At 42.9% G+C, this 25,120-nt stretch overlaps 1 protein-coding gene across 2 annotated transcripts; it reads left to right on the top strand.

The window, feature by feature from the left end:
• The first annotated feature begins 8,678 nt into the window (after positions 1 to 8,678).
• On the top strand, positions 8,679 to 23,295 carry ART4 (ADP-ribosyltransferase 4 (inactive) (Dombrock blood group)). Of its 2 annotated transcripts, none has more exons than XM_055570902.1 (3): positions 8,679 to 9,447; positions 13,379 to 14,087; positions 22,716 to 23,295. In XM_055570902.1, the coding sequence occupies exons 1-3, from the start codon at positions 9,277 to 9,279 to the stop codon at positions 22,805 to 22,807; spliced, it is 972 nt and encodes a 323-aa protein (XP_055426877.1). In that variant the 5' UTR covers positions 8,679 to 9,276; the 3' UTR covers positions 22,808 to 23,295. The 2 variants fall into 2 exon arrangements, with proteins under 2 accessions (XP_055426877.1, XP_055426885.1); XM_055570910.1 differs by lacking the exon at positions 22,716 to 23,295 and adding an exon at positions 20,599 to 21,019.
• The last annotated feature ends 1,825 nt before the right edge of the window (positions 23,296 to 25,120 follow it).

Raw genomic sequence — 25,120 nt, 5'->3', positions numbered from 1 at the left:
CAAGGACAGCCATCACAAACAGCCAATGAAGCTTTTCCAAATAAGACAAATGCTTAAACTACAGCCAATCGATTTCCTTGCTTTTCTTCCTCCTTTTCTCTGTGTTAAGTCTCTCCCCATCTCTTATCAGTAGAGCATTCCTAACCATTTCAGTTTGGCAACTGCTCAATATGAACTGATTTTTGCTCAAACCCTTAAAAAATTTTAATATGCCTCAAAGGGCATAATGTTTGCAATTTACTCTCAAATGGTTTAGGAAAAAGAGAGAGAGAGCACGTGGGGCAAAATATAAGCAATGGATGGATGTGGATCATGTGAACACAGCTGAAGTGACAGACGCACAGTGAGACCAGACAAACCAAAATGCTGGAGTTTGGAGCAGAGAGAGGGTTATTGTGGGCCATGAGAGGAGAAAAAATGGTTTATGCCCCACAAACTCCGAACTCCCTAAAGGGCTCCAGCAAAGCCTTTTTGAAGCCCAGATAAGGAAGGCAACCTGGGGTATGTGACGGGCCCATGTACAGTTTTCTGATTGGTTGATGGTGAGGTAACAGGGCAGTTAACATTATCAATCCTTAGGTGCCTGTAGGTTTGGGGTCATGTTCTTAATTTCTTCCATGTGATGGTGGTTTTTAGCATCTGAGGGCTTCATTGATAGCTCAGTTGGTAAAGAATCCGCCTGCAATGCTGGAGACCCCAGTTCGATTCCTAGGTCAGGGAGATCCACTGGAGAAGGGATAGGCTACCCCCTTCAGTATTCTTGGGCTTCTCTTGTGTCTCAGCTGGTAAATAATCTGCCTGCAATGTGGGAGACCTGGGTTTGATCCCTGGGTTGGGAAGATTTCCTGGAGAAGGGAAAGTCCACCAACTCCAGTATTCTGGCTTGGGGAATTCCACAGGCTGTATAGTCCATGGAATCACAAATGTATAGCCCATGGGCTCCCATGAATACTATAAAGTGACTTTCACTTCACTTTAGCATCTGAAAAAAACTCAGAAAATATGCATGAGCTGGCAATGGCAAGGCAATGGCAATGGCACTCCAGTACTCTTGCCTGGAAAATCCCATGGACGGAGGAGCCTGGTAGGCTGCAGTCCATGGGGTCGCTAAGAGTCGGACATGACTGAGTGACTTCCCTTTCACTTTCAATTTCATGCATTGGAGAAGGAAATGGCAACCCACTCCAGTGTTCTTGCCTGGAGAATCCCAAGGACAGGGGAGCTTGGTGGGCTGCCATCTATGGGGTCACACAGAGTCAGACACGACTGAAGCGACTTAGCAGAAGCATGCATGAGTTACTGTTACCTGGGTACTTCAGAGAGGAGCTATAGCAGAAAATTCCGGGGAGGGGTCTGTCCCAGGAAGTTCCCCCTCTCCCCCATAGTGTCCTGCTCAGATATAATAGGGCCTGGGAGTTCCTTGAACATGCATATGTTCCTTATACATAAACTTAGGGCTTCTCTGGTGGCTTAGTGGTAAAGAATCCTCCTGCCAATGCAGAAGACGAGGGTTTGATCCCTGGGTTGGGAAGATCCCCTGGAGGTAAGCATGGCAACCCAGTTCAGTATTCTTGCCTGGGAAAACCCATGGACAGAGGAGCCTGGTGGGCCATGGTCCATGGGGTCTCAAAAGAATTGGACATGACTTAGCAACTAAACAACAGCAGAAACTTATAATGTTTCTGTATGTTTAAAATTTTATCTAGGACTTCCCTGGTGGTGCAGTGGATAAGAATCCATCTGCCAATGCAGGGAACACGGGTTTAATCCCTGGTCTGGGAAGATTCCACATGCGGAGGAGCAACTAAGCCCGTGCGTCACAACTACTGAAGACTTCACTCTAGGGCATGGGAGCCACAGCAAGAGAAGCCACCACAATGAGAAGCCCTCAGTTCAGTTCAGTTCAGTCACTCAGTCGTGTCCGACTCTTTGCAACCCCATGAATCGAAACACGCCAGGCCTCCCTGTCCATCACCAACTCCCAGAGTTCACCCAGACTCACATCCATCGAGTCAGTGATGCCATCCAGCCATCTCATCCTCTGTCGTCCCCTTCTCCTCCTGCCCCCAATCCCTCCCAGCATCAGAGTCTTTTCCAATGAGTCAACTCTTCGCATGAGGTGGCCAAAGTACTGGAGTTTCAGCTTTAGCATCATTCCCTCCAAAGAAATCCCAGGGCTGATCTCCTTCAGAATGGACTGGTTGGATCTCCTTGCAGTCCAAGGGACTCTCAAGAGTCTTCTCCAACACCACAGTTCAAAAGCGTCAATTCTTCGGCGCTCAGCCTTCTTCACAGTCCAACTCTCACATCCATACATGACCGCAGGAAAGCCCTCACACCTCATCAAAGAGGAGCCCCCGCTTGCTGCAACTAGACAAAGCCCGAGGTAAGCATCAACGATCCAGTGCAGCCAAAAATAATTAATTAATTAAAAAATAAAAAATTTGGAGGACTTCCCCCAGTGTCTCAGTGGTAAAGAATCTGCCTGCAATGTGGAGATGTGGGTTCAATCCTTGGGTCGGGATGATTCCCTGGAGGAGAGCATGGCAACCCACTCCAGTATTTTTGCCTGAAAAATCTGATAGACAGAGAAGCCTGGAGGGCTACAGTCCATAGGGTTACAAAGAGTCAGACATGACTGAAGCAACTGAGCATGCAGGCATGCTCACAACCTCTTACATATCTATAAGATATAAAAAATAAATAAATAAAAGTAAAAAATTTTATCTGGATAAAAGTTATTAAAAAATATGAAATAATTGAAGGAGTTTTGTTCACTTTTATAAGGATTTGATGGTAAAAGAGAACAGGCAAGTTAAAATGTTAAAGCCATCCTGACTATCTACTTTGGGGATAGCTGACAAACCACTTTCCTTTGGATCTTAAGGATTTCTGGTAGAACCTGCATGAAATTAACACAGGTCCAAAGGAGTTTAGCAAGACTCAAACAGGAAATGCCAAGAGCCATTTTCCAACCTTTGGGGCCAGTGGCAAAAGATACACTCCCTCCTTCACCTTTCAAAGTCCCTCTAGGGACGACTTTAACCCATGCTTTGAAAGTAGTTTTAGAAAACTAGTCTAAATGTTCTAGAAAATTAGCAAAATATTTTCTTATGCTGCTGTTTATTAAATATTTAATAGAAATTAACTTTCACTGTGTTAAACCCCCTGTGAGTTGCTGGTCTTCAAATATCTGAGTAGGCAACATGCTCTGAGCACCTGCTGAGTGTCAGGGGCATCAGAAAAATAAAGAAACTGCACAGCACAGACATAAAATACTTGTCCAGGTCAAAGGTTAAGGAAGTGATAGAACACAGAATTGAGCTAAGGTGTATTTCTCAAGAGGTTTCCCTGGTGGCTCAGTGGTAAAGAATCCATCTACCAGTTCAGGAGACTCAAGAGACATGGGTTCAATCCATGGGTCGGGAAGATCCCCTGGAGTAGGAAATGGTAACCCACTCCAGTATTCTTGCTGGAAAATCCCATGGACAGAGGAGCCTGGAGGGATACAGTCCACGGGGTCTCAAAAGAGTCAGACGCGAACTACAACTTAGCAAGTAAGCACAAACACTGTCTTTCTCCAGAGCCCGTGTTTTACTTCTCAATCTGCTCCAGAGCCCGTGTAGTTCATGGATTCGTGTCATGATATTTCACAAGAGTGTATCAGTTTCATTGCCAACACGACCCTGCAGGAATGGAGTTGTCATCTCTGCTTTGGTATATATAGAAACTGAAATGGAGAGCTAACATTAGTTATCTCAATTCACAAAAGCTAAGAAATCATGAAGACACAACAGCAACATAGTTCTGTGCAACTTCAAAACCCATATCCCTTTAGCCATCAAGACAGCAGACTGTATTTTGAAGAATTGAGTGTTATTAAAAAAAGAAAGAAAGGTAACTAGTGAAGCTCAAGCTCTAATTAACTCAAATTAAATTATCTCATGGGAAATTTAATAAAGTAACTCTCGAGCAAAAGATTATTTTTTTCAATGATTCTAAATAGCATCAGAAAACTTTTTGTTTTAATAAAATGTACACACACTCGGAACATCCATCCCTTACAGTTTAGTAGTTAAGACTCCAAACTCCCAATGCAGGGGGGCCAGGGTTCAATCCTGGTCAAGGAACTAGATCCTGTAGGCCACAACTATGACTCTGTGCAGGCAAACAAATAATTTCTTTTAACGCGCACACACACACACACACACACACACACACACACTCCAGATCTGTGGTCTTACCCCAGATATGATTGTTGATGTTCTCTTGCTTCCTTCTCTCTTTCCTTTCACCTGTCTCAGTCTCTTTCTGTTTCTGTCTCCTGTTTCTCCTTCCTCCCCCGCCCCCTTCTTCCTCTCCCTCACCTTTAAATTTCAGTTGTATTAAAAGGTTACACTTTAATCCTTGGACTGCAAAGAGATCAAACTAGTCAATCCTAAAGGAAATCAGTCCTGAATATTTGTTGGAAGGACTGATGCTGAAGCTCCAATACTTTGGCCACCTGATGTGAAGAACTGACTCACTGGAAAAGACCCTGATGCTGGGAAAGATTGAAGACTGGAAGAGAAGGGGACAATAGAGGATGAGTTGGTGGGATGGCACCACCAACTCGATGGACATTAAGTTTGAGCAAACTCCGGGAATTGGTGACGGACAGGGACGCCTGGCGTGCTGTAGTCCATGGGGTTGCAGTCAGACATGACTGAACGACTAAACTGAATAGGTTACAAAGGTTTCTGCTGCCGCCTAGTGGTCTTATCTGGGAAGTGACAGTCCCATTAGGAAAATCGGCAAGACCTTTATAGGCAATAATAATAAAATGACACAGCGGAACTCCCAGGCCGTTCTGTGGTTAGAACGCTGCGCTTTCACTGTCGTGGTCTGGGTTCAATCCCTGGTCAGGGAACTAAAATCCCACAAGCTGCACGGCATCACCAAAAAAATGACACAGTCTGTTAGAATTCTTGGAGGCAGTGGGCCATGGGATCACTGACAAGTTATTTACCCTCAGAGTTTCATCAAATGCACCGAGAAAGTGGAGGCTAAAATCTCTCTCCCTAATAGTCTTACTGTGGGTTGAGATAACAAACTAAAAGTTACTGAAGCAGGGTACACTCTCCAGAATGGTAATTATTATCATATTATTCGTCTTCGTCCACTTGGTAATCACCAAGCTTGGTGACTGCAGCTTGAAATTAAAACACACTTTCTCCTTAGAAGAAAAGGTATGACAAACCTAGACAACATGTTAAAAAGCAAACACATCACTTTACTGACAAATTTCCACCTAGTCAAAGTTATGGGTTTTTAGTAGTCATGTACGGATGTGAGAGTTGGACCATAAAGAAGGCTGAATACCAGATAACTGATGCTTTCGAACTGTGGTGCTGGAGAAGACTCTTGAGAGTCGCTTAGACAGCAAAGAGATCAAACCAGTCAATCCTAAAGGGAATTAACCTTGAATATTCATTGGAAGGACTGATGCTGAAGTTCCAATACTTTGGCCACCTGAAGAGAAGAGCTGACTCATTGGAAAAGACCCTGATGCTGGGCAAGATTGAAGACAGGAGAAGAAGGGGGAGATAGAGGATGAGATGGTTGGATGGCATCATCGACTCAATGGACATGAGTTTGAGCAAACTCTGGGAATTGGTGATGGACAGGGAAGGCTGGCGTACAGCAGTCCACGGGGTCTCGAAGAGTCAGACATGACTTAGCGACTGAACAACTGTAAGGTTAAGGAAATTGAAGCTCAGCACAGTTTACGGGGTTTTTTTAAGTTAACTCAGCTACCAAGCTATAGAACCAGACCCATAACCCACGTTTTAAGACTCTAATTTTAGTTCTCTTCATGAAACTTCAGTATCTCAAGTTAACAGTTTATAATAAGAACCTTAAGAATTAAAATTAAAATCTTAAAGGGATATTTTCATGCACTACTCATGTTTCCAATGAAGTCCAAAACTATGCACATCTCTAAATTGTGTCTCAAAAATTGCAAGACAAAAAGCTCACAAAGATTTGTGTCCAAAACATTTTCACAAGTCATTGTTTATAATAATTCAAAGTTGAAAACGGGCTAAGTTTAATACATTTATCCAACAAATTTTGGTACAAATAAAGATGTGTTGGGTACAAATGATAATGTTATTAAACAATTTCTCAGTGTCAACTGCTGTTAAAGGGTTACGAATGTATCAAAGCATTCAGAGAGGTAAGTACTATTATTACTTGTTTTTGTTTGTTTTTTGGCTGCACTTCATGACATGAGGGATTTTACTTCCCTGGCCAGGGATCAAACCTGCACCTCCTACAGGGGAAGCGAGAGTCAGAACTACCGGACACCCAGCGAAGTCCCTATAAGTACTATCCCTTTCTCCACTTAACAACTGAGGAAACTGAGGAACAAAGAAGTTACGTACATTGCACAATGTCAAAGGTTGAATAGGAGAGCCAGGAATTGAACTGACATGTCTTTCTCAAGAGTCAATGTCTTATTCACCAATCTGCTTTTGTGACAGTATGGTCCATGGATCCACCCCATATTTCATTGCATGGTAGCACAGATAGTAGAATATTATATAGCTGTGAAAAAAATCATGCTTTCAATAGGTATTAAGTTATATGAGGGCATGCTGAGATTACAACATTAAGGTAAATCAATTATACTTCAATTTAAAAAAATAACCTAAGATGTAGAAGAAAAAAATTAAGGGAAAAAATCAGCATGCAAAATTGCACACATTATTTCAGTCCTAGAATGCGTGTGTGTGTAAAACTAAAATCTAAATCAAAATAATACCTTTTTTCAGATGATGGCTTATGGGTAATTTTGTTTCCTCCTTTATACTTGTTGGGTAGGAAATTAGGCATGAGCAACAAGGGGTGGCCTAGCTGAAAAGGATGCAGTGCTATGCTATGCTGTGCTAAGTTGCTTCGGTTGTGTCCAACTCTGTGTGATCCCATAGATGGCAGCCCACCAGGCTCCCCCGTCCCTGGGATTCTCCAGGCAAGAACACTGGAGTGGGTTGCCATTTCCTTCTCCAATGCATGAAAGTGAAAAGTGAAAAGTGAAAGTGAAGTTGCTCAGTCATGTCCAACGAAAAGGATGCAAGCGGATCTCTAAATGCCATCCCAGACACAGCCAGGAGAGCTCACAGATATGCTACAAAAATAACCACAGAGAGTTTTCCAGTTTCTGCATATGCTCCCTAGGCACACATACAGACTAACTGCACGGACTTCTCCAGCTCTGGCACACGTGCCCTTGCTGTTCAGCTGTTTCCTCAAGTAACCTTAGGGAGCTGCTGCTGCTGCTGCTGCTAAGTCACTTCAGTCGTGTCCGACTCTGTGCGACCCCATAGAGGGCAGCCCACCAGGCTCCCCCGTCCCTGGGATTCTCCAGGCAAGAATACTGGAGTGGGTTGCCATTTCCTTCTCCAATGCATGAAAGTGAAAAGTGGAGCTAGGAGCCCATTAAGGGTTCATAAATATTCTACATATAAGTACATCTGATTATAACAGACTGAACTATGGGAAAACATATAGGAGCCTGTTATTATAGAACTTGAAGTTGTCAGTCAGCCTTGAGCATATGCCCATTTGCATCCCCTTTCTTGATTGGTGGTGGGTACAAGCCATATTTTGCACAGGTCACAACCAAAGGGAGAAGACAAAAAGTATAAAAAGGGGGAAGCCAAGAGGGATTATTACCATGGCGCCTTTGGGGTTAACCTTTTCCTACGTCTTGGGAATGTCTGTTTAATAAAAGATTTGTCTGCTTGGGCTGTAACTGAGCTATAACTTGTCTGTTGTTTTAAACTGTTTAGTTTGTTGTTCCAAACTTTTGATGTGTTGAGACAAGAACTGAGAGAGAAATAAACCAACCTGACATACTTTTCTAGATACTCCGAACTTTGGTGATGAGGCATAACTGCTGTGATATTATCAGAAGTTTCAACTTAAAAATATTTTTAAGTTTTTGAAAAAAATCAGAATTTCCAAGAACAAGATTTCATTTCCCTTCACAGTTAAATATGAATCAGAAAGTATATGTTTGGGAAAGATTCACAAGAAAAACAATTACCCCAAGGACTGAGAACAGAGGAAGGGTGTTCAGACTAGAAAAGGAAGTGACTAAAAGAGAGTTTCATAGGACACTTGTGCTGAATGAACTTAGCACCCTGCAACCTCTTCTTGATCATGTCATTGAATACTGTCAGCTGCTTTTCTAAGAGTAGTCATTTGGCTTCACTGCAGACTGAAATAGCGTGGATTGAGGATCTGACGCCTTTAGAAGAGAAAAACATGGACGATCTATGACCCCAACAGGTATAATTTCTAGAGTGGCCAATTTCAAGTGCGCAGTGGAAAAGCAGCAAAGAGAAGCCTCTTTTTTTCTTTTTTTTTGCACTTTGAAGATACTGTGTTTTTTTAAACTTTTTATTTTGTATTGGAGTATAGCCACTTAACAATATTGTGACAGTTTCAGGTGAACAGCAAAGGGACTCAATCATACACATACGTGTATCCATTCTCCCCCAAATTCCCCTCCCATCCAGGCTGCCATTAACATTAAGCAGAGTTCCCTATGCTATACAGTAGGCTCTTGTTGGTTATCCATTTTAAATGTAGCTGTGTGGACATGTCTATCCCAAACCCCCTAACTTCCCTTACATCCCCCACTCCTAGCAACTGTTAAGTTTGTTCTCTTAAGTTTGTGAGTCAAAGAGAGGCTTTGTTTTGACAGTATCCCTACTGTTCTGCTTTGTGGCAGCCCCTTCTGGGTGGGGTCTATCAGCAGTGCCAGATGAATCCCACACAGGTCCACCTTGTGGGGTCCTTTTTCCAGGGACCTGCACCGGCCAATCATATCACTCACAGTGGGAGGCTGCAGCTCAAGATAATACTGTTTGACCCCAAACATCATACAGGGCATGCCTTGTCCTGCTTTGCTAAGGAAGTTAAAGGTTGAGTGGGTGAGCCTGACCCTTAATAAGCCTTTGGAATTTCCCCACATACAAACAAGACCAGGATCTTTTTTTTAAATTGGGAACTAACTGAGTTCACTTTAGAATCCCTTATTTGGTGCGCAAGTCTGGCTGTTCAGCAGTGGTTCCAGCTTTACGAGTGAGTTGAATTCTTCCCTCGGAAAAACTGCTAGTTGTTGGTGGTCAACAGAAGTCTCGAGATACACGTGGGAGAGGAGAGTTCTTGTTAAGACTTACTCCAGGAGAAAAACCTCAAAGGGGCATCCTGAAAGCTGATTTCAGGATGGAGCTGCGAGGGCAAAGAAACGCTCTGCACACAAACAAATGCTGTCCCTTGACCAATCATTGCAGAAGGATTCTTCTGGAAAATACTGCAGCCTCTGCGGTGAGAATCTGGCTCCTGAGGGGGCAGCTTCTTCTCCTGCTGCTGTGTTCTGGTCTGCAGAGACCCACGGTGAGTTATGGTGATCTCTTTATGATCAGGGCTCTGTTGGAGCATCCTCCTGGTGATAGCCTTTAAATGACTTTAATTCCTTTGGGATAGGGGCTTCCTAGTCTCTCAGACCGTAAAGAATCTGCCTGCAATGCAGGAGACCCAGGTTCGATCCCTGGGTCGGGAAGATCCCCTGGAGAAGGGAATGGCAACCCACTCCAGTATTCTTGCTGGAAAATCCCATGGACAGAGGAGCCTGGTGGGCTACAGTCCATAGGTTCACAAAAAGTTGGACATGTAAAGCAACTTAGCATACAGACATGCAAGCTAGAGATGTAGCATTATTTTTTGTTTTGGATTTTTTGGTGGTTTTTTTTTTTTTGGCTGTGCCAGGTGGCATGCAAGATCTTAGTTCCTTGACCAGGGTTTGAACCTGTGCCCCCTGCAGTGAAAATGTGGAGTCTTAAGCACTGAACCACCAGGGAAGTCTCAGCATTAATTTTTACTGTCCATAAAATTTGCATAAAAGACTGCATCTATAGGACAAATAATGCAAAATAAACTAAGTCTTACTGGCTTTGGCTTCCCTGGTGGCTCAGACAGTAAAGAATCCCTCCAGCAATGCCAGAGACCTGGGTTTGATCCCTAGGTTGGGAAGACCCCCTGGAGAAGGGAATGGCTACATACTCCAATATTCTTGCTTGGAGAATGCCATGGACAGAGGAGCCTGGTGAGCTACAGTCCATGGGGTCGCAAAGCGTCAGACACAACTGAACGACTAATACTTTTGCTTTCACTATCTGACACTAGCCATCTCATAGATCAACTCAAAAGAAGCATTATAAAGTTCTATATGACCTCATGTTAAGAGAAAACAGAATACCCATTTGATACCTAGTAATAGATTAAAGCTTTGGAGTGTATGAGGTTTGACAGAGGTATTTTTCTTTTGTTTTTGGCTTAGATATATTCTGTAGAACTATTTGTAAACCTGCTGTGAAGAGTCATTGGTTAAAATCATTTAAGCAGTCTTAAAATTTTGTTTCAGTTTACACAAACTAGTTGACTTCTTGCCATAAATAATATAGCAAAAATACCCAATGGTATGTTTTTTAGTTGCAGCTGCTGCACTGTTGACACTCACTGGATGGAATTTTCTCTCTTAATATGTTTCTTAATAAGTACTGTTTATTAAGAAAATATCATTTCTTTGCCAAGAAGGAAACATTTTGGAATTCAGATAACTGAAAAATATGGCTTTCAGTTATGGGTGGATGATACTTAATGACTTGTCTTCAAATCTCTAACTTCTATTTATTTATTCATTTATTTTGAACGTGAAAAAGTGTTAGTAGTCGCTCAGTCATGTCTGAGTCTCTGTGACCTCAGGGACTATAGCCCACCAGCCTCCTTTGCCCATGAAAATTTCCAGGCAAGAATACTGGAGTGGGCGGCTGTTTCCTTTTCCACAGGATCTTCCTGATCCAGGGATTGAACCTGGGTCTCCCGAATTGCAGGCAGACTCTTCACTATCTGAGCCATCAGGGAAGCCCAGGTATTTTGAAGTCACTAACTTTATTGTGGCAAACTTAATATGCACTAGATATCAATAAGTAATATTCCTTTGGCTCCCTGTAAGAGAATGCCTTTTTTCCACTCCTGGTTTCTATTAATAAGAGGAGGGACTTTCCAAGGAACCTTACTGACCTCTGTCCTGCTCTTTCCTCACTCTGCTCCCCTGGAAGTGGGCAGATTTACTTGACTGGTAGTGTCAGGAAGAATAACTGTGTATACTGCATTTGACTCTGCTCCTCTTCCTCCTGAGAGGTAGCCCCATGGCAAAAGGCATGAGTTATGTGTTCCTCCATGACAAGAATCCCACCTGGACAGGCTGCAGTCCAATACTGCCTGCACCTAAGGGGGCAAGTCAACTCATTCTGGGGTTTACCCTTAGCAAGCCCACCAGCCATCAGACCTAAAGATGGGTGTTCCAACAGGTTCTCATTCAATAGCAAAAATTGTATGTTAGCCTTCATATTTAAAGTCCTGGGCAGAGGAGAGGGTTGTCATAGCTCCCGTACAGAACTCAACATCACTCATCACTGAAGTCATTTTCTGTCGCTTTAGTTTGGTTTGGTTTTGCTTTTGTTTTGGCTGCAGTGAATGGCATGAGGGATCTTTGTTCCATGACCAGGGATCCAAACTGTGCTTCCTGCAGTGAAGATGCAGAGTCTTAACCACTGGACCACCAGGGAAGTCCCAAAGACTTCTAATACAGTCTTTAAGTGTTCTTTAAGTGTAAAGAAATATTCCCTATAACATCAGTGTGAGAATGTGAAGGGGTAGGAGAAGAAACAGAAAGTATAATTAAACTTTAAGATTATTATTTTTTTCTTCAAAATACTCACTGTGCAAAAAGACTTTGCAGTGATACAGAAGAGTCACTTTCTCTGTGGGGGATGAGGATGTTGGTGTTTTAGTAATATTTGTCAAACTAAATTCAATATCTAACATGGGTCACAGACACAGGAAGGGCTGGAGCAGTGTAATGACTATGAGTGAAACTTATTTCAGCAGATACTGATTTTGAGGAGACGACTTGGTCTTAAAGAGTATAGCAAATAAAGCAAATCAGCTACCACACTGCAAAATTAAAACAAAAACAAAAACAAAACAGAAACATCAATTAAATAGAGTCAGAAGACCAGAAGGGGGAGCTCTTACTCCCAGGATGTGTGTGTGTGTTTGTGGGTGTGTTTATGCACTTAGTCACTTAGTCCTGTCCAATTCTTTGCGACCCTTTGGACTGTAGCCCACCAGGCACCTCTATCTATGGGATTTCCCAGGCAAGAATACTGGAGTGGGTTGCCATTTCCTTTTCCAGGGTATCTTCCCCAGGATCAAAGCAGGATCTCCATTGTCTCCTGCATTGCAGATGGATTCTTTTGGGGAAGCCCTGCTCCTGGGATAGTAGAGCCCAACAGGAAGAAGAGAAGCACCTCTTCTTTCCTGGCAAAGTGAGTGTGAAAGTCATTCATTCGTGTCAGACTCTTTGTGATCCCATGGACTTCTCCATGGAATTCTCCAGGCCAAAATACTGGAGTAGGTAGACTTTCCCTTCTTCAGGGGATCTTCCCAACCCAGGGATCGAACCCAGGTCTCCACATTGCAGGCAGATTCTTTACCAACTGAGCCACAAGGGAAGCCCAAGAATACTGGAGTGGGTAGCCTATCCTTTCTCTAGGGGATCTTCTCAACCCAGGAATCAAACCAGGGTCTCCTGCATTGCAGGCAGATTCTTTAGCAACTGAGCATCAGGGAAGCCCCTTTCCTGATAAGGACTGGGCCAATGAAAAGCCATGAACTCTGTTTACAATATCCTCCCATCTTCCGTTTCTTCTCTAGGAAAGTGTTTTACTTCCCTTGCCCTGTGAGGACCTGTACATGTTGCACCATGGTTACAAACCCTGAATTGCAGCTCTTTGCTGACCCTGAATAAACCTATCTTTGCTGGCAAAATACCTGGCAGTCTATTTATTTCAGGTCAACAACACTCACCATCTGATTTGAAAAATTATAATCAAGATTCTTCTTTCTTTATTGTTGTTCAGTCACTCAATCTTGTCCAGTTTTAACTGTTGCTTCTTAACCTGCATACAGGTTTCTCAGGAGGCAGGTAAGGTGGTCTGGTTTTCCCATCTCTTTAAGAATTTTCCAGTTTGTTGTGATCCACACAGACAAAGGCTTTAGCATAGTCAGTGAAGCAGATGTTTTTCTGGAATTCTCTTGCTATTCTATGATCCAGCAGATGTTGGCAATTTGATCTCTGATTCCTCTGCCTTTGCCAAATTCAGTTTGTACATCTGGAAGTTCTTGGTTCATGTATTGTTGAAACCTAGCCTGAAAGACTTTGAGAATTACCTTGCTAGCATGTGAAATTTTTTCCTTATAGATTGCAGTTGAAATCGACTTTGACTTGACACCAAATTCCTTTGATGATCAGTACCGAGGCTGCAGCCAACAAGTCATGGAGATGCTGCTTCAAGGGGATTATTTCATGGAAGAACTAGAATCCAGTAAGCATTACCGCAAGGCCTGGCACCAAACACACTTAAACTGGTTGAACCAAGAAAAACCTCTCCCTGGGAACATGACTATTACACATGCTCTGGCTGTCTCAGTTTATTTATCGGACGACAGAGTTCACTTAGACTTCTCCAGAGCCATGGCCAGTGCTGCTGGGTCTCCGCAGCAGTATAAACATTCATTCCATTTCAAATATCTACACTACTTCCTGACCTCAGCAATCCAGCTGCTGAGGAAAGAGATTGTCTCGAGGAAAGACTCTCTGTGTTACGAGGTGCAGCATGAGTTGAAGGGCGTTTACTTGCGAGCCCCCGTGGGTGCGATTGTTCGCTTTGGCCAATTCCTCTCCACCTCCCCAGCAAGAGAACAGGCACAGACGTTTGGGAACCAAACTCTATTTACCATGTTGACCTGCCTGGGGGCACCAGTACAAGACTTCTCTCTCAAGAAGGAGGTCTTGATCCCTCCCTATGAGCTGTTTAAAGTTGTCAATGCGAGCTACCATCCAAGAGGAAATTGGTTGCAATTGCTGTCAAATGGAACCCAAAGCACATACAACTGTCAGCTGCTAAAAGGTATTGTTATTGATCCAAATTCAATTCACTGTAACCAGGATCGGGATTTCCCTAGTGGCTCAGTTGGTAAGGAGAACACCTGCAATGCAGGAGACCCAGATTGGGAAGATCCCCTGGAGAGGGTCATGGCAACCCACTCCAGTATTCTTGCCTTGAAAATCCCCATGGACAGAGGAGCCTGGCGGGCTACAATCCATTGGCTTACAAAGAGTTGAACATGACTGAGCAACTAAACCACATACATTACTAGGATCACAGGCCACTATTTTTTTTTTTAATCTTGTCAAAAAAGTAATTTTAATTTTTTTTCTTTTTTAAAAAAGTTTTATTGGAGTCTAGTTGATTTATTATGTTGTGTTAGTTTCAGGTGTACAGTAAAGTGAATCGGTTATACATACACATATATCTACTCTTTTTCAGATTCTTTTCCCATAAAGGTTATTACAGAGTACTAAGTAGTTCCCTGTGCTGAAAAATAGGTCCTTATTAGTTACCATTTTATATATAGTAATGTGTATGTGGGGGCTTCCCTAGTAGCTCAGTTGGTAAAGAATCCACCTGCAATATTAGAGACCTGGGTTCGACCCCTGGATTGGAAAGATCCCCTGGAGGAGGGCACGGCAACCCACTCCAGTATTCTTGCCTGGAGAATCCCTGTGGACAGAAGAGCCTGGCGGGCTACAGTCTGTAGGGTCGAAAAAAGTTAGACATGCCTGATTCGACTCACATACACACTGTATATCAAATCAGATCAGTCGCTCAGTCATGTCCGACTCTTTGCGACCCCATGAATCGAAGCACACCAGGCCTTCTTGTCCATCACCAACTCCCGCAGTTCACTGAGACTCAAGTCCATCAAGTCAGTGATGCCATCCAGCCATCTCATCCTCTGTCATCCCCTTCTCCTCCTGCCCCCAATCCCTCCCAGCATCAGTCTTTTCCAATGAGTCAACTCTTCGCATGAGGTGGCCAAAGTACTGGAGTTTCAGCTTTAGCATCATTCCTTCCAAAGAAATCCCAGGGCTGATTTCCTTCAGAATGGACTGGTTGGATCTCCTTGCAGTCCAAGGGACTCTCAAGAGTCTTCTCCAACACCACAGTTCAAAAGCATCAATTCTTCGGTGCTCAGCCTTCTTCACAGTCCAACTCTCACATCCATACATGACCACAGGAAAAACCATAGCCTTGACTAGACGAACCTTTGTTGGCAAAGTAATGTCTCTGCTTTTGAATATGCTAGTCAATCCAAATCTTCCAATTTATCTCTCCCCCCATTTCCCCCCTGGTAACCATAAATTTGTTTTCTGCATCACTATTCTTTTATAAAATTTGTTTTTCAAGTGGGCTTGTGGGGGAAAGGCCAAAAATGTGTATATTGGCTTTTAGTAAGGATGAGACAAAAAGTCATTTCAAGCAGAAAAAACATATACTGAATTTCAGAGATTTCAAACAATCTGGTATCTTCAGGTAAATTTCAAGATTTTGGACAACCAGAGTGTAAGATGTAGGAAGAAGAGAAGTAGAAAGGGAGTAGGAAATGGATTTGGGCTGGAGAGATCTGACAGGGCCAGTTTGTAAAAACTCTTGTATTTCACGCCAAGGATTTTCAAACTTCATGCCATAAGCAGTGAGAAATCATTAGAGTCTGTAAGAAGTGGAGTATCAGTCAGATCAGTATTTTAGCAAGAGCCCTGATGCTGGGAAAGATTGAAGGCAGAAGGAGAAGAGGGAGACAGAGGATGAGATGGTTGGATGGCATCACCGACTCAATGGACATGAACTTGGGCAAACTCCGGGAGATGGGGAGGGACAGGGATGCCTGGTGTGCTGCAGTTCATGGGATCACAAGGAGTCAGACACAACTTGGCAACTAAATAACAGAACAACTGATGATACTGTGAAAAATGAACTGAAGTAAGAGAAATTAGTTATCACAATATAAACATGTGTTAAGCTCTTTTATAGAAACACATGTGACTGATTCCATTTTAATGGCAACCCACTCCAGTACTCTTGCCTGGAAAATCCCATGGATGGAGGAGCCTAGTAGGCTGCAGTCCATGGGGTCACTAAGAGTTGGACACAACTGAGTGACTTTCCTTTCACTTTTCACTTTCATGCATTGGAGAAGGAAATGGCAACCCACTCCAGTGTTCTTGCCTGGAGAACCCCAGGGACGGAGGAGCCTGGTGGGCTGCCGTCTATAGGGTCGCACAGAGTTGGACACAACTGAAGTGACTTAGCAGCAGCAGCAGCAGCATGTTGCCAGCCAGAGTCATTTGATGGAGCAAATGCAGTGAAAATTCTATGGCAAAGGCTGTGCCCTGTTTGATTCAGAAAGAGGAAGACCATCCTGATCCACATGTGTGTTTGTTTACAAAGTCAACTGTAACTCAGCTACAGTGTCTACCTTTGAAATATCCCCCACTCTTCCTCTATGCCATCATCATGGCTACTGTGAATAATTCATCCCATCAGCATTTCTCAACATGTTAAGGCTGCAGCATTGCACCGGTCTTCAAACTGGCATCCCCGCCGAGGTTAAGATCCTGCTCACTCTGGCCTCTTTGTAAACACAGACCAAGGGAGAGGTGCTCTACCAGGACTTTCATCCACACCCTTCTCTCCTTGCCAGCAGGGAAGATAGCAAAAATGAATGGCATGTGTTTCTGCTCCACAGACCCAAGAGATTAATGTTTATAGAGAAGAATGAAAAACTAGGGTAGAATGTGAATAAAATAGTGAGCTTTTGATAATACATTAGAATATCCATAGCCAGGTTCCAGGATTCTCCGGAATTGCATCTGCCTGGAATACTGTGACTTCGTTCTCATCATTTGAGATAGGTAGCTTTGCTACTGGGCTTCCCTCGTAGCTCCACTGGTAAACAATCAGCCTGCAATGCAGGAGACCTGCGTTCAATCCCTGGGTTGGGGAGAACCCCTGGAGGAGGGCATGGCAACTCATTCCAGTATTTTTGCCTGAAGAATCCCAGGAGAGAGGAACCTGGTGGGCTACAGTCCATGGGGTCACAAAGAGTCGAACACGACTGAGGGACTAAGCCCAGTTTTGCTACTATTCACCTATCTCTCTCAGTTATACATTAAAAAAAATTTTTTTTTGAAAGACTCCAGAATATTTTCAGCTATTCACTGCAGTGTTTTTGATTTTGTTCTTGTTTCTTGAGGTTTTTATTCCTTAGTGGAAAAGCTCTTTCTGAAATCTTTCCTGTGCTGTGTGCTCAGTCACACAATCATGTCCGACTCTTCATGGTCCCATGGACTATAGCCTGCCAGGCTTCTCCGTCCATGAAATTCTTCAGGCAAGAATACTGGAGTGAGTTGCCTTTCCTTCTCCAGGGGACCTTCTCAACTTAGGGATCAAACCCATGTCCCTTGGCAGGTGGCTTGGCAGGTGGCTTCTTTACTGCTAGCACCACCTGGGAAGCCCAAAATTTCTTGTTGTTCTTTGTTCAGTCCCTAAGCAGTGTATGACTCTTTGAAACCCTAAGAACTGCAGCATGCCAGGCTTCCCTGTCCTTCACTATCTCCAGGAGTTTGCTCAAACTCATGTCCATTGAGTTGGTGATGTCATCCAACCATCTCATCCTCTGTCACCCCCTTCTCCTCCTGCCTTATATCTTTCCAATGAGTTGGCCTTTTAAATCAGGTGGCCAAAGTATTGGAACTTCAGTAAATATTCAGGGTTGATTTCCTTTAGGATTGACTGGTTTGATCTCTTTGCTGCCCAAGGGACTCTAAACAGTCTTCTCCAGCACCACAACGTGAAAGCATCAATTCTTGGGTGTTCAGCCTAGCCATTCCCTTTTCCAAGGGATCTTCCCAACTCGGTGATCAAACCCAGATCTTCTGCATTGCAGGCAGATTCTTTACCATCTGAGCCACTAGGGAAGTACTCAAATTTCTGAAGTCATTTCTATTAGCTGATAAGTGACACTCTGCTTATCCCAACATCCTGGAGCAGTATTAGATTGATGCAAACATGAACAGTGGGAGGAGGGAGATGGCGTGTGTTTCTTATCTGGGAGTCCTTCACTGGGAAGAGGGAGGAAGGTCAGTGGACTCTCAAGCCCTGTTTTTCTAGATGGCTGTTGTCCACATCACTACTGGCCAATCACCTGGATAATCACTAACCTCAGCCTGGGGAATTCACAATATCTAATTCCTCATGAAACTGGAATCCTTGCAGGAGATTGTTTTCTATTCTTTCCATTTTTTCACCAGCAGAAGCCATAAACTAGTCTATATATTATTTGTATTTATTTATTCTTTTGGCTGTGCCCTGCGGCATGTGGGATCCTAGTTCCCTACCGAGGGATCAAACCCAGATCCCCTGCACTGGAAGCTCAGAGTCTTAACCACTGGACCACCAGAGAAGTCCCATTATTTTATATCCTAAAAAGTCCCATTTGAGCCAGTGACTTACGTTTCTTTCCCAGTTCCCTGTTAATCTGCCAGATGCAATATGCAAAAGACAACATGAAGGCTTTTAAAATGGGTCAGCCTGGGACACTGAGTTTCTCCCAACAATGAGACAGTAGACTAAAGAGTAGAGCTTCCTCAGTCCTTCAAGGTATTTCAAAATTGCTTCCATTAACTTGTAAGTGAAGTTCTCAGGTTCAAAGAGTTCCCAAGAATCTGTCGCCTTCAGAGAGTCATGAGGTCAAATTCGTAGCATACTACACTGAAGGAAGTAAATTTGCAAAAGAAAAATTGTTAAAAGACAGTATAAATGAACAGCTTTTCCTTCTAATTCTTCTCCCACCCCTCATGTGACCTATACTTGTTACCATAGAAACAGATGTTTTCATGCACATTGGAAGACTCAAAATACATTATGTTAGGTATTTGTCCTTAAATGTTGCTTCTTTCAGCAAAATAATTGGTGCCAAAAATCTGTAGACACACAAATACATGCTCTGTTCTGTATTATTGGATTCACAAAGAAGTGTGGTTTGTTAAAATCTTTCACATAATTAAAATTCTTAAGTATGCTTCTAGAAAAAATATAGTCAATTGTTTGCAGTCAGCGTGGGTTTACATGTTAATCTTGCCAGTTACTAGCAGTGAGAATACAGGCAAATGGCTTACTCTCTCTGTGCCTCATTTCCTTCATATGTAAGATAGGAATAATTAAAAAAAATAAAACCTACCTTATAAGATTCTGGTGAAGAGAAAATGAATGAGTGCATGCAAAAGCTCTTAGAACCATAAGTTACTATTACCATTACCATGGCTTTCCTGTTAGCTCAGTTGGTAAAAAATTTGCCTGCAATGCAGGAGACCCCAATTCGATTCCTGGGTCAGGAAGATCTGCTGGAGAGGGATAAGCTACCCACTCCAGTATTCTTGGGCTTCCCTTGTGGCTCAGCAGGTAAAGAATCCGCTGCAATGTGGCAGACCTGAGTTTGATCCCTGGGTTGGGGAGATCCCCTGGAGAAGGAAAAGGCTACCCACTCCAGTATTCTGTCCCGGAGTCATACAACTAAGTGACTTTCATCTTTATTTTATCAACTTACTGCTTCCTATTTTCTTTTACTCTGGGCTTCAATTATCCCAAAGTAGTTTTCCCAATTTGTGACATTGTGCTTTTTTTGAAGTACAGTGTCCATCTGAAATGAATGGATGGAAGAATAAGTAATGGAATGAATCTGGGAGATAGACCACAAAGCATGATGGGAAGAACAGATGATGGAGCCAGTGAGAGCTGGGCATTTGTTAATGGCTCTATGCCTGGGTGCTACGTCTCCTCAGTTGTGTGTGACTCTTTGCAACCCTATAGACTGCAGCCCACCAGGCTCCTCTGTCCTTGGAATTTTCCAGGCAAGAATACTGGAGAGAGTTGCCATGCCTTCCTCCAGGGGATCTTCCTGACCTAGGGATGTAAAAAACTCATTTTACAGATGAGAAAACTGAGTCCCAATGAAAGTAACAAAATGATCAAAGTCAAGCATCTAAGGGTAAAGCTTCAATACCAAAGCTTTGTTGTTGTTTTTCAGTCGCCCAGTCATGTCTGACTCTGCAACCCCATGGACAGCAACATGCCAGGCCTCCCTGTCCCTCACCATCTACCAGAGTTTGCCCAAGTTCATGTTCATTGCATTGATGATGCCATCCAGCCATCTCATCCTCTGACGCCCTCTTCTCCTTCTGCCCTTGATCTTTTCCAGCATCAGGGACTTTTCCAATGAGTCGTCAGTCATCTGCTCTCATCAGATGACCAAGATACTGGAGCTTCAGCTTCAGCATTAGTCCTTCCAGTGAATATTCAGGGTTCATCTCCCTGAAGATTAACTGGTTTGATCTCCTTGCTGTCCAAGGGACTTTCAGTAGTCTTCTCCAGCACCACAGTTCAAAAGCATAAATTCTTTGGCATTCTGCCTTCTTTATGGTCCAGCTCTCACAACAGTACATGACCACTGGGAAGACCATAGGACTATACAGACCTTTGTCAGCAGAGTAATGTCTCTACTTTTCAACACACTGTCTAGGTTTTTCATCGCTTTCCTGCCAAGAAGCAACCATCTCCTGATTTCATGGCTGCAGTCACCATCCACAGTGATTTTGGAGCTCAAGAAGAAGAAATCTGTCACTACTTCCACTTTTTCCTCTTCTATTTGCCATACATTAATGGGACCAGATGCCATGATCTTAGGTTTTTTTTTTAATATTTAGTCTTAAGCCAGCTCTTTCACTCTCCCCCTTCACCCTCATCAAGAGGCTCTTTGATTACCAAAGCTAATCAGCACCAAATCATGATCTTTCACTGTTATATTGTTTTCTTGTGGATCAATATTTTCTGAAAACTCTTCAGTAGAATCTTAGTCCATGAAAAAATGAGAAAGGTGAGAAAGGGTGGGGTTAGAGGTCCCTGTGATCTCTAGTCTCAGTGAAGAGAAAACAAAATGGAAAACACGTAAGAATCATTCTAATGACCTGCTAAAGTGATATTAATGGCCCCTAGTCCCTTTGAGAATTCAGAGAGTACAATTTTAACATAAACTTTGACAAAAGCTTAGAAATATGCTTTCATTCTTAATTTGTTTATCTAAGAAAGTTAGGGTTTTGAAATTTACTGTAAGTATATGTAGAATTCCAAAGAGAAATGCCTAGAAACTCTAGGGATCTTATATGTTACATGAAAGTGGTGGAAAAATATTTCTCCATTGTCTGGTCATCCTATCAAACAATATGGTCAAATACTGAGGCAATCACTGAGTTGAATGGCTTTCGATCTCAATATCTTTTCTACACTAATAATCAGTAAAGACTGGTTGAACAGGAGAGTCCATTCTTTCTTTAGAGTATATTTTAAAGGTTTCCATCCTCCATCTCATCCAATATTTTCATCCCATTGTATTCCCAATTAGTATAATAAATATCACTTTCATCAGCCACACCTTACTGTCTGCTAACCTTTCCCGTGAAGTGTGTGTCCATGTAGGCAGTACACACACACACACACACACACACCTCAAGCAGGATTGTACGAATACTTTTTGCTCACCTTGTAATTAAAAAAAAAAAAATGACCGGACATACAATATATGTAGAGACCATACAGTGGTTAAAAATACAGAGTTGAGAGTCTGCCTTGTGGTGCAAAGGATACCAGCTTGACCCCTGGTCCGGGAAGACCCCACAGGCAGCCGAGCAACTAAGCCCGTGTACAAGTACTGCAGCACCCGTGCTCTAGAGCCAGTGCTCCACAAGAGAAGACCCTGCAATGAGAAGTTTGCCCACCACAATGAGGGGTAGCTCCTGCTTGCTGCAATCAGAGAAAGCCCGCATGCGGCAACGAAGACCCAGCACAGCCATAAATAACTACATAAATAAAAGTTTTTAAATATATATAGCTCAAACCTGACTGCCTAAATTTGATGGCTGCCTCCACGGCATACTAGATGCATGCCATTTGACAAGTTTCTTCACATCTCGGTCCCAGCTTTATCAAATAAAAAAATGAAGATAATGAGGATAAATACCTCATAGTTTTGTTGTGTGGATTAAATGAGTTAATTTACAGCAAGTGCTTAAAAATATTCAAGAACAGAATAAGTCTTTAAACAATGTTAGCTTTCATAATGGTGATGAAGATGAGGACGATGGTAATGGTAATAATTCTGTTGACGATGATGATAAAGATGTAAAATTGGGAGATCTCTACCATCAATTTTTATCATCAATCCTGAGGTACACCTTTTATCCTCTTGGGACCTAATTTATGGTATACAAAATAAGTGACTTGTGTTGTCATTTAAAAAATCTAAGAGAGAATACATTTTTTAAAAGTAGCCAACTTCAGTCCTTCCCTGGTGGCCCAGTGGTTACAACACTGCTCTTCCAGTGCAGGGGGTGCAAGTTTGATCCTTCGTCGGGGAGCTAAGATCCTACATGCCACATGATGTGGCCAGAAAAAAAAATAAAAGTCATCTTATTAAAAAAAGACTACACACCTTTAAGAAAACAGTAGTTTCAAATTTTTTTGTTACAAATTTTCTGTTTAAGATGTGAACCAAAGGAGAAATGAAGTAGATTTTTTAGGAAAACAAAACAAAAACTCTGTTACCTAAAACATCGCTAATTCTTTTTCTGTTTGTTTTCACAGCTTCCAGCAGAAAGTGCATCCCTACTCCTCTAGTTGTTGCTTCTCTCTCCTTTTTGACCAGTGTCATCATCTTTTCCAAAAGTGGAGCATAAAGGAAGCTTGTGGTTTTGCCTCTCTTGTACTCTTTTGCTTTATTCCCATCAAAGCACCCTGAATACCCATAGAGAATCAATCTGCCAAGCTATCAACTGATATAGAACTGGCTCAGTCCACTGCCTATGAGTAGGCCTGTAAGTATATTTCTTCTCCATGGATACAAGGAGCCATGTTGGATAGAAGATGACTCATTTAGAGCCTGTGAGATACAATTAGTGTACTTTATTGGAATTAGGGCTGGGAATGGGGTAGTGGCCTTTTTTATTTCAGCGGAGATTAGTGAAAGCAGAATATGAACCTAGAGCCCCTAGCAGCTCTCTTGCAACCGAAAAGAGTCAGTCTACCTCCCTAGCTAACACAATGAAAGAGGAGCGGCGGAATGAAAAGAAAGTGAATCCTGATGACAGTCCATGTGTACCTAGATCCAACTGCCTGAAACTGGATACCCTGAGTTTTTCATCACATAAATCAATAAATTATATTTCTGCCTTAATAATTTGAGTTAAATTTTCTATCTCAGTTGAAGGAATTTTATGATGAATACAAAGACTTTTGCTTATTTTTTATTTAGCAATCCTAAATATTAGGAACACATCAGAAATACTTGAGCTCCTCTGTCCACAGAATTCTCCAGGTAAGAATACTAGAATGGGTTGCTGTTCTCTTCTCCAAGGGAACTTGCCAACCCAGGGATTGAACCCCGGTCTCCTGCATTGCAGGCATATTCTTTACTGTTTGACCCACCAGGAAAGCCCAAATATTAGGAACACATTAGAGATATCTGAGTTAGCAAAGGACAAATTCTTCATCAAAGAATTTGATGAACCCCAGTTCAGTTCAGTTCAATTGCTCAGTCGTATCCGACTCTTTGCAACCCCATGAATTGCAGCACGCCAGGCCTCCCTATCCATCACCAACTCCCGGAGTTCACTCAAACTCACGTCCATCGAGTCAGTGATGCCATCCTCTGTTGTCCCCTTCTCCTCCTGCCCCCAATCCCTCCCAGCATCAGAGTCTTTTCCAATGAGTCAACTCTTCGCATGAGGTGGCCAAAGTACTGGAGTTTCAGCTTCAGCGTCATTCCTTCCAAAGAAATCCCAGGGCTGATCTCCATTAGAATGGACTGGTTGGATCTCCTTGCAGTCCAGAGGACTCTCAAGAGTCTTCTCCAACCCCACAGTTCAAAAGCATCAATTCTTCCCGCTCTGCTTTCTTCACAGTCCAATTCTCACATCCATACATGACGACTGGAAAAACCATAGCCTTGACTAGACAGACCTTTGTTGGCAAAATAATGTCTCTGCTTTTCAATATGCTATCTAAGTTGGTCATAACTTTCCTTCTAAGGAGTAAGCATCTTTTAATTTCATGGCTGCAGTCACCATCTGTAGTGATTTTGGAGCCCCCCCACCGAAAAAAAAATTTGACACTGTTTCCACTGTTTACCCATCTATTTGCCATGAAGTGATGGGACCAGATGCCATGATCTTAGTTTTCTGAATGTTGAGCTTTAAGCCAACTTTTTCACTCTCCTCTTTCACTTTCATCAAGAGACTTTTTAGTTCTTCACTTTCTGCCATAAGGGTGGTGTCATCTGCATGTCTGAGGTTATTGATAAAAGGACATACTAAATGTGTGAATTTTCTTTAAAGATTTTTCCCCCTGCTCTCAAGCAATTTTATTATTTTTTAGAGAATTTTATCAGCATTCAAGACCAAGTTAGTGTAGTCTTGTTATCAACCAGGGTTCTTGGCCGTCCCCAATCAACAGAAATTATCTAGAGACCAGAGAAGAAATTCAGGCAAGGCTTTATTGTGCTTCCCTGGTGGCTCAGACGGTAAAGCGTCTGCCTGCAATGCAGGAGACCCGGGTTTGATCCCTGGGTCACGAAGATCCCTTGAAGAAGGAAATGGCAATCCACTCGAGTACCTAGAAAATTCCAAGGATGGAGGACCCTGGTGGGCTATAGTCCATGGGGTCGCAAAGAGTCGGACATGACTGAGCAACTTCACTTTCACTTTATTGGGACACCGGCTGCAGCAGGAGGAAAGTGAAAGAAAGTGAAGTTGCTCAGTTGTGTCCGACTGTTTGCGACCCCGTGGACTATAGCCCACCAGGCTCCTCAGTCCATGGGATTCTCCAGGCAAGAATACTGGAGTGGGTTGCCATTTCCTTCTCCTGGGGCTCTTCCCCATCGAGAGATGGAACCTGGGCCTAGGTCTCCCGCATTTCAGGCAGATGCTTTAACCTCTGAACCACCAGGGAAGCAGCAGGAGCGAACAACAGGCTCCCTTGCTTGCTTTCTCCCT

This window comes from Bubalus kerabau, chromosome 1, assembly GCF_029407905.1.
Source record: "Bubalus kerabau isolate K-KA32 ecotype Philippines breed swamp buffalo chromosome 1, PCC_UOA_SB_1v2, whole genome shotgun sequence".
Taxonomy (NCBI): Eukaryota; Metazoa; Chordata; class Mammalia; order Artiodactyla; family Bovidae; genus Bubalus; species Bubalus kerabau.
Note: the sequence above shows the minus strand (reverse complement) of the source record. Positions and strands in the feature narration are given on the sequence as shown.

Excerpts from the sequence above, each read along its gene's own strand:
- ART4 (XM_055570902.1), top strand. The coding sequence starts at position 9,277 with ATGGAGCTGCGAGGGCAAAGAAACGCTCTGCACACAAACAAATGCTGT. Across the intron at positions 9,448-13,378 it reads CTGGTCTGCAGAGACCCACG|ATTGCAGTTGAAATCGACTT; the intron begins GTGAGTTATGGT and ends TTTTCCTTATAG. Across the intron at positions 14,088-22,715 it reads CAACTGTCAGCTGCTAAAAG|CTTCCAGCAGAAAGTGCATC; the intron begins GTATTGTTATTG and ends TTGTTTTCACAG.